The sequence below is a fragment of the Mustela nigripes genome, chromosome 1 (genome assembly GCF_022355385.1).
Source record: "Mustela nigripes isolate SB6536 chromosome 1, MUSNIG.SB6536, whole genome shotgun sequence".
Classification (NCBI taxonomy): Eukaryota; Metazoa; Chordata; class Mammalia; order Carnivora; family Mustelidae; genus Mustela; species Mustela nigripes.
The window spans coordinates 42049941-42062764 of NC_081557.1; the positions used below are offsets into that span (position 1 = coordinate 42049941).

General features: G+C 48.9%; 1 protein-coding gene across 4 annotated transcripts in view; it reads left to right on the plus strand.

The window, feature by feature from the left end:
• The window catches only part of DENND2B (DENN domain containing 2B), a 150984-nt gene extending 141708 nt beyond the window's left edge, over positions 1–9276 (plus strand). For all 4 annotated transcript variants that reach the window (XM_059408744.1, XM_059408755.1, XM_059408737.1 and 1 more), the window contains 7 exons: positions 375–523; positions 4156–4333; positions 4591–4632; positions 5634–5745; positions 6508–6747; positions 7649–7735; positions 8522–9276. In XM_059408744.1, the coding sequence (XP_059264727.1) occupies positions 375–523; positions 4156–4333; positions 4591–4632; positions 5634–5745; positions 6508–6747; positions 7649–7735; positions 8522–8556 (843 nt within the window). In that variant the 3' untranslated portion in view covers positions 8557–9276. The remainder of the gene's footprint in view (positions 1–374; positions 524–4155; positions 4334–4590; positions 4633–5633; positions 5746–6507; positions 6748–7648; positions 7736–8521) is intronic.
• Positions 9277–12824: the final 3548 nt, after the last annotated feature.

Here is a 12824-nt window from a genome sequence, read left to right on the forward strand (position 1 = left end):
CTACTGAGGGGATGGACCTGGGCGCAGGGATTACCCCACAGATAGAGCTGTGTGGTTTCCTCATTCTCCTTATCTATAAGAGCAGCCGCCTCTCCTTTTCCTGTGAGCCCGATGGATGGCTCATCAACTGCTTCCCCCCGGAGCCTCCTCCACATTCCAATTATCCCTCTTGCCACAGGCTAAGTGTCTGAGTATTGTGGGAACAGAGCTGTGGTCTGAGAGGAGACGGAGACTGGATCTTACTGTACAGTGGGGTAGATTAGAAACCTGGAAAAAGAAGAGAGAGAAACCCACTGCCCTTCACTTTGTGTAGGACCTGGGAGGCACACCCACCTCGCCTGCCTGGAGCCACTTTCCCCCTTGCTGTCCTGCAGGTGTTAGAGCTGCGGCGGCCCATGGATTCCCGGCTGGAGCACGTGGACTTCGAGTGCCTCTTCACCTGCCTCAGCGTGCGCCAGCTCATCCGAATCTTCGCCTCGCTGCTGCTGGAGCGCCGAGTCATTTTTGTGGCAGATAAGCTCAGGTAAGGCCCAGCAGGACAAGGTGAAGAAGGGAAAGGACACGTCCGCTGATCTGACTTGTACTTATGAGCCCTGCTACGTGCCAGCCGCTGTGGTGTTGGTGTGGCAGGATAGAGAACCCAAGGGAGGACTTAGCCTGAGGGAAGAGGTGGGGACATTTGTTCTTTGGCCCAGCCAAGAGGGTGCAGATGCAAACACATGGATATGGAGAGAGGTAGAGTAAGGAGATTTCTGGCTGGTGGTAGGACTTCCTGTGGAGGAGGAGGCAGGGATGTCTCTGTGGAATGTGGGGTTGGAGGAGAGTGATGAGCTCTTAGGCAGAGCCACTTGAGGAAGGGGCAAGAGCGCTGACTAGGGTTTGGAGGAGCGCTGAGCCCCCCCCAGCGAGGAGCCAGTTAGGGCATCACCTGGAGAAGGCACCTGGGGATTTGTGGAGAAGGTCAAGGGGAGGTATTGAGGGTGCCAGGGAGGAGAGTGGTTGCAGGAAGGTTGGCCAGTCAGACTAGGAGAGGGAAAGATGTCCGGGGACAGGAGGTGCCCATGAGGCAGGGGAGCTTGTTTAGAAGGAATAGGAAAAGAGCTGGGTAGATCCTGGGTCTTGGTCTGATATGTTGGCATTTATGATTTTAGAGGCAGAGGAGTTTCAGATGCCAAGATCTGGCTGTGGCTATGGGAGGGGTTGTTAGAAGGGTCACAGAACATGAGGCATTATGAAAAGAGTTGAGCTCTTCTAGGCAGTCAAGATCCATAAAAGAGTGTCGCAGTCTCCTCAGGCTGCTATAACAAAACACCAGACCGGGTGGCTTGTAAGCAATCGAAGTGTATTTCTCACAGCTCCAAAGGGTGGACATCCAAGCTCAGGGTGCCAGCGTGGATATGTTTTTTAAGGGCCTGCTTCCAGGCTCATAGCCAGAGTCTTTTCATTGTGGTAGAAGGAGCCAGGGAGCTCTGTTGGTCTGTTTTATAAGCACATGAATCCCATTCATGAGGGCCCCACCATCATGACCTAAGCACCTCCCAAAGGTCTGTGACCTCATATTTGGGGTTTAAGATTTCCACACAGGAATTCTGGAGGGCACAAATACTTAAACCACGGCATAGAGTGTATGTGGGGAGTGGACAGGAAAGTAGAGGATGAGATCTTGGCAACCCATTGTGTATTTTTTTTTTGGTCAAAGAATCCATCACAGGAAGAAGAGGTTTCTTGAGAATGGTGGAGTTAATTCAGTCACTTGGACATTTATTAACCCACCTGCTCTATGCCACACCATATGCCAGGTGCTGATAGGAGGAGCAGAAAAGAAAAATCCTCTTGCGGATTGGTCATCAGTAGGGCCAGGCTCCCTGGGGTCTTCCTTTCTGTCTGTGTGAGGGGCTACTGAGGGGAGCAGGAGAAAGGGACTCTAGAATGCCATCTCGGGGCACTGGGGCAGGATGCCAGGCCCACCCTTGGTCCAGGAGAAGGAAAAGGAGGAAATGCCAGGGCTGCTGGCTTTTCCAGAGAAGGCCTGCTTTAGAAACGAAAACGGTACCTCGCTTCCCACCCCAGCCTCAGTGTTTCATAGTTGTGTGTCTTGTGGTCTGTCAAGAAGGGGCTCAGCCTGGCAGCTGGAAAAAGCCAAGGACAGCGGCCCCGTGGAGCCTTTGTCTGCTGCCTCCCTGCCACCCATGTTCATTCTTCCTCATCAAGAGAGCCTGGCCAGACCGCGGTGTCCCTACCAAAGCCTGGACCCGAGGTTCCTTTTTTGTGAAGGTTCCATTCCCTCACTCGGGGCTTCCTCTTTGCCGCCCCCACCCATAGCCCAGCTCCACGAGGGCCCTGAATGCAGCTATTGTTTCCTTTGGCTGCTCCTGCCTCTGAGCACATTCCTGCACCATCCTGGAAGGAAAATACCCCAGGGCTCTGTTCTTTGCCCGGCTCAGCATTCAAGTTCTGCCACTCTTGGGTCTAAGAAAAGATACCCACCCTCCTCAGGGTCTGCCTGTGACTAGAGAGGGGCAGGGTAGGCAATCCAGTGATGGCACCAGGCCTGGACTGGGTCAGGGCTCAGTGAGTCCAGCCATCTCATGTCCTGTTGCTTACATTTTAGGTTGTCCACAAATCCTTTGTGCCTCCAGGTCTAGTTTTGATGTCTGAGTATATGGAAGTGTGCACCGTGTATGTGTACAGGTTCTGCAGTGATCAGCCCCAGGGGCTGTACAAAACCTTCTGTCTCCAAAGAGCCAGGCCCATTGGAGGGGAAGGTGGAGATCAGTGTGTCCCTCACCCTGAGACAGCCCTTTCCTAGATCTTTTCCAGATGGCTCTCCTTGAGGTGTGGGGAACTGCTGTCCCCAGGGGAAGGGCTGTCAGAGCCAGGACACCTGTGTCTCTGCCTTAAGACCCAGCACTATTTTAGGCATCTCTAAGGTGACAGGACAGCCAAGCAAGGCACTGGCTGACGAAACACTTGTGAACATCCACAGGTCCTTCAAGAAAAGGGGATTTGTTTCTGTCATGGGTTGGAACCATGTTCTCTAACTGAGGGGGCATTATTCAGGAAAGGGGGCGAATTCCTGCTGGAGGTGATCCTGTAGAGTCTATTGTGGCTAATAGGTGGGACCAATAGAGGCAGAGGGTCAGAGTGGGAAAGTCAAGCTTAAAACTGAACTTGACCGTGGCCTTTGACTCCCCATCTACAATGTGGTCCCTAGGGGAGGGCCTTTGATTCTCTTCCCAGCAGATGTATTGTTCAAGCCAGGTGTGTCTCCTGTGTCTACTAGTGCCCCACACCAGCCCTCAACACACATGGGGCATGTACACTCACTTCTGCTCCCACTGGCTAGCACCCTGGAGGTCTTCCTTCCCTCTTGCATTGGCCATTCTGCTTAGATAGCTGGTCCTGGAGTGCTGCTAGGTCTAGACGCCTGGAGCCCCCTCTAGGCGGAGAGAGGAATGACCCCACTGAGACTGTAGACTAATTTTTGGAGCCTGTGAGGAAAGATGGGTGGGGGTGCCTTTTCCCAGCTTGGTAGGAGTGGTGCCGGGCTCCTCACCTCAGTCAGTGGTCCTCAGACCACTTTTTGCGATTACAGAGAGGAAGGGTTGGATAGACGGCAGAGTAGTCAAGTGACATGGGACTGGGAGACAGGACAGTTGGTTGTGTCCTGGGTTGGCCACTTATGAAACTGACCCTTCGTATCTGTAGGCCCAGCTATAAAAGGTAGACCTGGTAAGACTACCTCTGACGGCCTTCCAGCTCTTGCATACTCCGAATATGTGATCAACTCTTGCTCCCCTTACCTTCATGTTCCCTGGCTTGAGCTGTTACTTCCCCACCAAGTTAGGCCTGTCTGTGCATTAGGGTGGCCATTGCGGGTATGTATGTGATCGTTTGTGAGTTTAAGCTTTACTGTGTATCTTCGTGGCTGTTCCTAGGTCAAGTCCCAAAGAAGGTTGGTGGTACCAGTGTCCTTGAGGCCCTGAGCAGTGGGAATGTGGGGGCTTCACCAGTCTGCAGGGTCAGATCCTGACCTGAGCTCCATTAGCACTTCTGCTGCACTGGGAAGCTTAACCTATAAAAGGATGTTCTAACTCCCATTCCCCAAAGGTACTAGGCCTGGGCTCAGGTGCTTTGTCTCTGTCTGTCTACCAGTACACTCTCCAGCTGCTCCCATGCCGTGGTGGCCTTGCTCTACCCCTTCTCCTGGCAGCACACCTTCATTCCTGTCCTTCCGGCCTCCATGATTGACATCGTCTGCTGTCCCACACCCTTCCTGGTTGGCCTGCTCTCCAGCTCCCTCCCCAAACTGAAGGAGCTGCCTGTGGAGGAGGTGGGCCATTGTCTGGGGGACCAGCTGGGTGAGGGATGGAGGAATGAAGGGACCGAAGGAACAGAATCTCCCAGGAGGGAGGGAGGGGTGGAGGGGGAAAAGAAGGGACCAAGACCACTGGAATCTTCTCACTTGTGGCCTCTGGGCCTCTCTGCCCAGCTCCTGTCCCTTCCTGGAGTTATTCCTGTTGTCTGACTCTGAGGGCATCGCAGGGGCTCATTCCCTGCATCACTGCCACTGATGATTCTTTCTTTTAGGCACTGATGGTGAATCTGGGATCTGACCGATTCATCCGACAGGTAAAAAAGAGCAGGACCCCACAGAATATGTCCTGCCCTGGGGTAGGTGCCTGTTTGCTGCACGCCCCAGGGCACCCGACACTGGTACACACATTGCTCAACCCTTACAGCCTATTTGCTGAGCTCTCTGGGCTCCATATTCACAGACTAGACAAAGATGGGGAGAAACTGATCGGGGAAGTGTTGACCCCAGCAGGATCTGCCTTTCTGGTTGGGATCATCCAGTGTGATGGAGTGTGGGAATGTGAAGAGCATGGCCTGGAAGTCTGAACACTTGAGGTCTGGTTCTGCCACCTTGGAGCCCCACGATCTCAGGCAGGCCTCCCAACTTCTCCAAGCCAGAGTTCTCATCTCTAAAGCGGGCATGGTGACACCACCTGCCTTGAAATGTTGCTGGGGGATGATACATGATGCACAGGATGCTATGGAATTCCAAGGTTTACAGTCATCGTAGTAACTTTAGAAAGCCTTTGTTAGCCATGGAAGTTCTTCCGGCTTTCCACTAAGGAGCACAGCCCACTGGTGTGCCCTCCGGGAAGGTAGAGTGTGTTACACACCACTGACAGCTGCCACTTCTGGGTACAAGGCATCAAGGTACAGACATAGAACAAGAATGCAGAGATAGGAACGACAGCCTAACCTCATACCTGAGCCACAGGCTGGGCCATAGTTTCCCTACACTAAGCCAGCTCTGCTTCCCACCATGGAGCTGGAGAAAGAGGAGCTGGGGAAGCTTCCTCAGGGTGCTGGGCAAGGAACCCCGAGCTCCTGGGCAGTGAATGCCACGGCCTCCACCACTTTTTATCTTTTTATCCTTGGACGAGTTTCCTAACCTCTCTTTCTGCTCAGCTTCTCATTATAAAATGAGGTTGATAATAGTATTAGGATTTGGGGGAAGAATGAATAATATTAAATATTTAAGCTCTTTAGCCAGGGCCTGGCATATAGTAAGTGCTCAGTGTCTATGATTATGATGACTGTGTGTTTTCCTTCCCCTGTAGATGGATGATGAGGACACGCTGTTACCGAGGAAGTTACAGGCGGCTCTGGAGCAGGCTCTAGAGAGGAAGAATGAACTGATCTCCCAGGACTCTGACAGCGACTCTGATGATGGTGAGTGAGGCTTGCCCCAGGGCAGAATCAGCTCTGGCCCCAGGACTCCCTCTGCTCTGGATCTGGGCCTTATGGTACCAGGACCCTGTTTCTACATACCAGAACCGTCTCACTGATGGGGCTTCAGATACAGGACCTTGGTCTCAGCCTAGCCTGGAATTCTCCAGCCCCACTACCAGTGGGCTCAGGGAGTAAAGGGCCTGCAGGGAGAGAAGATTGTGGTGTTTTGTCAGGGGGAGTTGAGAAACATAACTTTGGGGGCACTTCTGGGGTGGCCCAGGCTAGAAAGCTACCCTCTTCCATCTAATTCTTCTCTACTTCAGAAGGTTTGAGAAAGAAAACCCAAAGACATATGGCAATGCCTAGACTCTTCTTGCTGATAGGAAACTAGTTATTGCTCCCTCAGGGGCCTTGCCTTGAGCCCCTGCAGGAGATGGAGGGAACTTCCTCTTCTTGTGAAGCCCAGGAAAACCACCAAGGGTAAGGAGTATGGGGAAAGTGATCCTCTGGTCTCTGATTTCCACTCACAGTTGCACAGTGAATATTTGCCTACTTGCATGTGCAGAGCACAGTTTCTGACCTAGATCAGAGGCTAGTTACAAGCCCAGGAGCATAAGAGATAAAGTTTCAAAAACCGCTAAGTGGTTCTGGCTAGAAATTCTCTTGGGGAGAGGGAGACAATACCAGGTAGAGATTGGGGTTGGAGGTTGGAGATGACCGGTTCTTGGCCTGAACCTTGAAGATTTGTCTTTTCTCTTCCAGAATGTAATACCCTCAATGGGCTCGTGTCAGAGGTGTTTATCCGGTTCTTTGTGGAGACTGTCGGGCACTACTCCCTCTTCCTGACTCAGAGCGAGAAGGGAGAGAGGGCCTTTCAGCGAGAGGCCTTCCGCAAGTCTGTGGCCTCCAAGAGCATCCGTCGTTTTCTTGAGGTTTTTATGGAGTCTCAGATGTTTGCCGGCTTCATCCAAGACAGGGAGCTAAGAAAGTGTCGGGCAAAGGGTAAGGCCAGAAGAGATTGGGGTTGGGAGCTATGGGCCATCTTGTATAAGTTGTCTGCTACTAGCAGGCCAGAGTAACTGGGCACCATGACAGAAGCTCTTAGCTGTTGGCTGGGCCAGGCCTCCTACCATCCCTTTCTTCTGCTAGAAACCACCAACAGAGCTTTCTTCTCCTCCTGTTGCAGTAAATGCCTTCACGAGACTGTGCACAGGCCGCAGCCATGTGGCTGGTAGCGTCTCCCTCCACCCAAGAGCAGCGTACCATTGGTTGCCCATCCCCTCCCCAGATGCTCTTCTCATTCAGAGAAAAAGGCCAGACTGAGCAATTTAGGGGGTTCTAAGAACCAGAAGTTGGAGAAGCCATGAAGAAAATTGAGCTAGCTCTTGGGGTTGGTGGCAGCCTCCATTCAGAATAGGTTACCTTGTGTCTAATATCAGCTCAGCTCACTCTAGGACTTTTTTGTGTGTTTTTTTTTTTTGTTTTTTTTTTAATCTCATCAAGATCTTTTTTTCTAACCTCAGGGTTGTTAGTTACATTTTCTGTTCACTAATACCATCCATTTAGTCTAACAAACCTTTTGGAACAACATGGTAGAGTGTTCTAAGAGGACCTAGAGAAGGCACCAGCTCTGAAACAAGGAGTGGCATCTTTGCCTTACAGAGTGTAGCTCAGGCACATGCGCTGGGAAGCAAGGTGCTGAGGACCTCTTGCTTCAGCAAGTGAGCACAGTGAGATGTTATTAACTACAGTTCTGATGATGAGACAGTCTGAATTCTAGTAAGATGCTCCCATAAATTGTAATTGCAGATCCTTTGTTTCTCTGTGCCCATGGTCCCCTCCAATAGGCCTCCCTTCCCTTCCTGCAATGATGGTTCTATTCCCTGTTCCTCCTCTTCCCCAGGCCTCTTTGAGCAGCGAGTGGAGCAGTATTTAGAGGAACTCCCAGACACTGAGCAGAGTGGGATGAATAAGTTTCTCCGAGGTTTGGGTAAGTAGCATGGTCACTGATGAGACAGATGTTCAGCAAGAAGCTGGGGCTGGGGGATCTGTACCCAAACTACTCTAAACCAGTACCAGAGGGTATTTATATTGGAGCTGTAGACAGAAGAGTAAGAGATCCCCTGGTGAAGAGGTTCTCAGCCCAGTCCTCCAAGAGCATTAAGCACAGTATTTTTTTTTTTTACGATTTTATTTATTTATTTGACAGGCAGAGATCACAAGTAGGCAGAGAGAGGAAGAAGCAGGCTCCCTGCTGAGCAGAGAGCGCAATGCGGGGCTCGATCCCAGGACCCTGAGATCATGACCTGAGCCGAAGGCAAAGGCTTAACCCACTGAGCCACCCAGGCGCCCCTATTAAGCACATTAAATTGCAGAACCAGGAGAAACCAGAGATCCTTACATAAATCAGGTCTTTTCCTGCGTGTTCCTTTCTGAGTGTATATGAGGATTCTGGGGGCAGTGAGCTTTTCTCTAGGCCTAAAGGGGTCTACAAAAGTCTCAGTGCCAGAGTGCCCTTCTCTGAAAACCTCCACTGTCTTCATAGCATGTCTCAGTTTAAAGGGAAATTGGGGCCAAAGAAGTTAAATAGCTTGCACATAGCCACAGAGTGATTGATACCAGTGCCCTAATTAGAACTCTAACATATTTTCACTGCCCCGGATCAGATCCATCTCAGCTAAAATCCAGTCTTTCTAGCCAGATCTCCCACTGAGAGGGTTAAGGCTGTTACAAGAGTTGATACTGAAACCTCACCCTTGCCCTCTCTGACCCACAGGCAACAAAATGAAGTTCCTCCACAAGAAGAATTAAGCCCCTTTCCCAGTAACGGAGCCCAGTGCCTTGCCAAGCCTGGAGCCTGGGGAGGGGGCCAGCTTGGAACCTTCTGGGCTGCTGTGGCTACTCTGCCCCCACAGACCCTGCCCTCCAAGCCAGCCCACCTCTGCCTTCACAATATCCCAGGATACTGTTTGTAAATAATCTGCTGTAAGCTTTCTTATCTCTTTTTGTAACAAGCAAAGAGAATCTGGTAAATATTTGTATATTCCCAAGGGGCTGGGTGCTGGCGACTGGCCAATTATGTGCAGCTGACTGTCTCAGCCGAACCACTGATCTTCCCCTGGAGGCTCCAGGCCTGCCTGCCTGAGGCCCCTGCTGCCAGTCTTGGGCCCTGGAGAGCAGATGCTGTCTTGTTATGTACAGGAGGACTATTTTTTTTTTTTTAATCTTAGAGTTTCTATTTTTTTTCCAGTAGTCCCCCTCCCCTAACCCTCCGTTTTTGAAAGGCAAAGGCCAATCAGTTCCCATTTGCAGCGTGGTACCAGACTCTCGGGCCTGGCCCTCTCTTGTTCCTCCCACCTTTGTGATGATGGTCAGTGAGTCACGGGAAGCCCACCCCCCACCCCCGGCTGTTCCAGTGCTCTCCAGGCCCAGCTCGCAGTCCGTGGTGGCCACGATGCGGTACAGGGCATCCCTCCTTCCCACCATCTACGGGTGTTCTCAATAAACAGTGTACAGTTGTTTGGGCCCAGAGCCCTACGTGTTCCTTGGCTTCATTTTCTATAGTTCTCTCTCCTGGGGGATGGGCTCAGATAGGCCAGTCAGGAATGAAACACCATCATGCAGGGAATGAGCACTTCCTTAAGAGATCAGCTTCAGTGTGAGTCACTTACCTCCCCTGAAACAAGTTCTCTGGCTTGAACTGTTATGACTGGTCTAGAAGATACCTTGTCATTGTTTTGTTCAGCTTGCCACTTCGATAACCAGCTGTTCAGACTCTCTGTGTAAGTGTTCCCAGTGATGGAAAGAATGCTCAGTGCTTGCAGCTCCACTGTTAGGTGAATCTTAAAATTTTGCTCTTTATTATGAAGCCCTCACTTCATACTAAAAGTGATGAAGACATCACTGGGTGTCCTGACATTGGTGGTTAAAGCTCAGCAAAAGCCAACCCAGGCTTGCTCACAGCTCTGGCCCATTGCCTATAGCTCTTCTATCACTCTGTTACTAGTTTTCTCCTGTTGACCTCTGCAATATTCCTTGGAAAAGCAAGAAGAGCAGGGCAGGAAATATGGGTGGCTTAGGCTTTTCACCCACCCAAGGCCTTCGCAGAGCAAAGACTGTGAAAATTTCTAAGACGAAAGATGAGGCAGTAAGCTGGAACTCCCTTAACTGAATTCAGTTTGGCACTGGCAGGATTTGAACCAAGAAGTAGACCTTCCTGTCCTTCCGCCCTGGCCTACTTAAACAGGAGACAGTCCTATCCTGGAATCCCTTACCTCTTCCTTCCCATTTCCATTGAGGCTCCCAAGGTCCCAACCTGTTTGGGGTTTGAGGTTGCTATCTTCCTCCTAAAGTGTAAAGGGTTTGTTTTCTGGGAAGACAAAGTCGTCGTCTCCTCTGAAAAAGCCTCTTACATAGTTGGCTTTGGCATCTTCCAGGAATAGGGAGGCAGAGATTGAGGCCTCATGAATCTGAGTTCTCAAGCTAAAGTAGAGAAGATAGTACTTATCAACAGAAAGTCCAGGGTCTGGTATAGTTAACTTCAGGACTCATTACTGCTAACCCAGCCTGGGCTTCATGATGGTCACAGAAGTAGATTCCTTAACAGTAAAATAGTAATAATACAGTTTCCAAAAGCTGTTTCTTTCTCCTTTCCTTCTCCCACTCCCCTCTTTATTAATGTGATTCCAAAGAATCCTCACAGATATGTGGTTACATCACAAGAGATATAGGTATAAATTCCTTTTTTAAAATAAAATTTGAAACTTTTATGTATCTTTAAAATCTTAGGATACCTAAGATTAACCCCAAGGATTTTTTCCTCCTGTAAGGGCCACAGCTTCATCCTAATTCAGAAAATCAGTACAGGCCCATAATGGCTCTGGTTAGGCTACAAGGGTCCACACAGGGAGTACTATGGACTAGGCACGGAAGACTTTGGGGGAATATAGAGGAGGGTATGATAGCAGGCAGCCTGGTATGGGGTTGACAAAAAGTGGTCAGGACTTCTTTCAAGTTGTTTTACATGACCCCTAAATAGATGGTTCTTAACCCTATCGGATCCAACACTCTCCTTTTCTATAGCACATACTCTAATTCCCCCCTTTACTATCCTGAAATGAAATTGGTATATAAGGTAACCTACCTAAACATACCTTAATTTTCATATAAATAGGGAGAAATAAAAGGAAAATTTTTGTTTAACATGTATTTAAATATGTAAATGCTTGGGTATAGCTGTACTAGAAGATATAATGAGGTTAGATATAGAATCACTGAATTTAGCAGCTACACAAGCACAGATCAAAGTGTGTTGTATCAGCAACAGATTCTACTGAGTAAGTGCTACCATTGGTAAGAGAGCTGGACAACTTTTTTTTTAGAGGGTATGGAGGGGCAGAGGGAGAGGGAGAGGAAATCTTAAAGAGGCTCCACACCAAGCATGGAGCCCAGCACAGGCTCAATCTCAAGACCCTGAGGTCATGACCTGAGTTAAAATTAAGAGTCAGATGCTTAACGGACTGAGCCACTCGTGCACCCCAGAGAATTGAACAGCTTTTGGCAATGTTGTGAGCAAAACACAGTATGAGCTTTCCCTTAACTTAAACAGTATTTGGAATCCTGGAAAACTGAGAAGTATATATACCCTGGGGGAGGGTATTATGTGTAAAATGGAGATAGATCTAAACTAGATTTTTGTTGTTTAGAATCAACCCATACATTGCAGGATGTCTAGCAACCTGGACCCTCCATGATTGCGACAAAAAAAAACCTGCCCCATTAATTTTCAAACTGTCTCCCCAGAGGATGGTTTTTGCCACCATTGAAAATAAGTGTCTTTAAACCATCTTTCTGACCACCCTAGGGCACTTACTCAGGGACAACACAAAGCTTTTCCTCTACCAGAAGCCCCAATGCCTACAGAGTGTCAGCCCTCTTCTATTCTGGAGTCAATAAAGGCCCTGGGTTTTCTTCTTAATCACTTTGGTAACTTTTAGAGCAGGGCAGGTTCCCAATACATCTTCCTAAATGCCTTTTTGTTTGTTTGTTCTTAAACTAAATATGCATGCTCTGGTAAACTGTAGTGTCAAAATGAGGAATCTGGGTTCCTTAAAGGCAGTATTTTGAAGGAGTATCTTTGGAAAGCCATATTATTCCAACTCCAGCTTATATTGGAATTAGGGCTCCCCCAAAAGCATTCTAATTATAATCACAGCTCAGTTCAAATTTTTGCTAATAATAATATCCTTTTACATGGTGACTTGTAACTTGTACCCAAATGACTTATTTATAAAGATACAGAAGCAGTATTTAAAAAAAAAAAAAAAAAAAAAGGAGGGGGCGAAATAAAAGTAAAACAAAAATTGGGCCATAAAACAGAGCCAGAATTCAATTTACATTCTTAATAAAGGTGATACACGAAATTAGTTTCTAGAGCCAAAGTAGTAGTATGCCTTCCTAAACATCTTATTTGCCTATGGAGGTGGGGGTGAGTGTCACTTAAAAGGTCATGAAAACTTAAAAAAAAGTCATGAAAATTCTAGACCAAGAGAAAATACTACATTTCGGTACTGGCAAGTTTCTGGTAACTTGGAAATTATTTTCTGTCCATTTATATTGCTTTTTATATTCTATTAAATATATTATATTAAATATGCATTTGGTTAAGCAAGAAACTCAAACTATCAAAACATACATCTCCCCCACCTCACACAGCTCATTAGAAATGCCTTCTCAGTTTTATGTCCTCCCATTTCCATCTCCATGTACGTACAAGCAGGTGTCCCAGGTACCGTGAACGTCGTAATTGGCGCTCATCTTTTTGACAACCAATTAACAAGCTAATTCTGAGAAGTTTGGAAATTCCCGTGTTTGACGTGAATATAAAAACCATGTTTCCATAAGCGTCGCAAGGTTGGCCCGGCCCCCTGTTCTGAAGGGGCCCACGCCCACCGAGAGCCGCCGACTTAAACCTCCCGCCATGCCTAGGAAAGTCTCCCGGCCGCTCGACAAGCCAGGCTCCGCCCATTCCGGAACTGGCTGCGCCCACGGAAGGAACCGGTGCCGAACGTGCTTCCGGT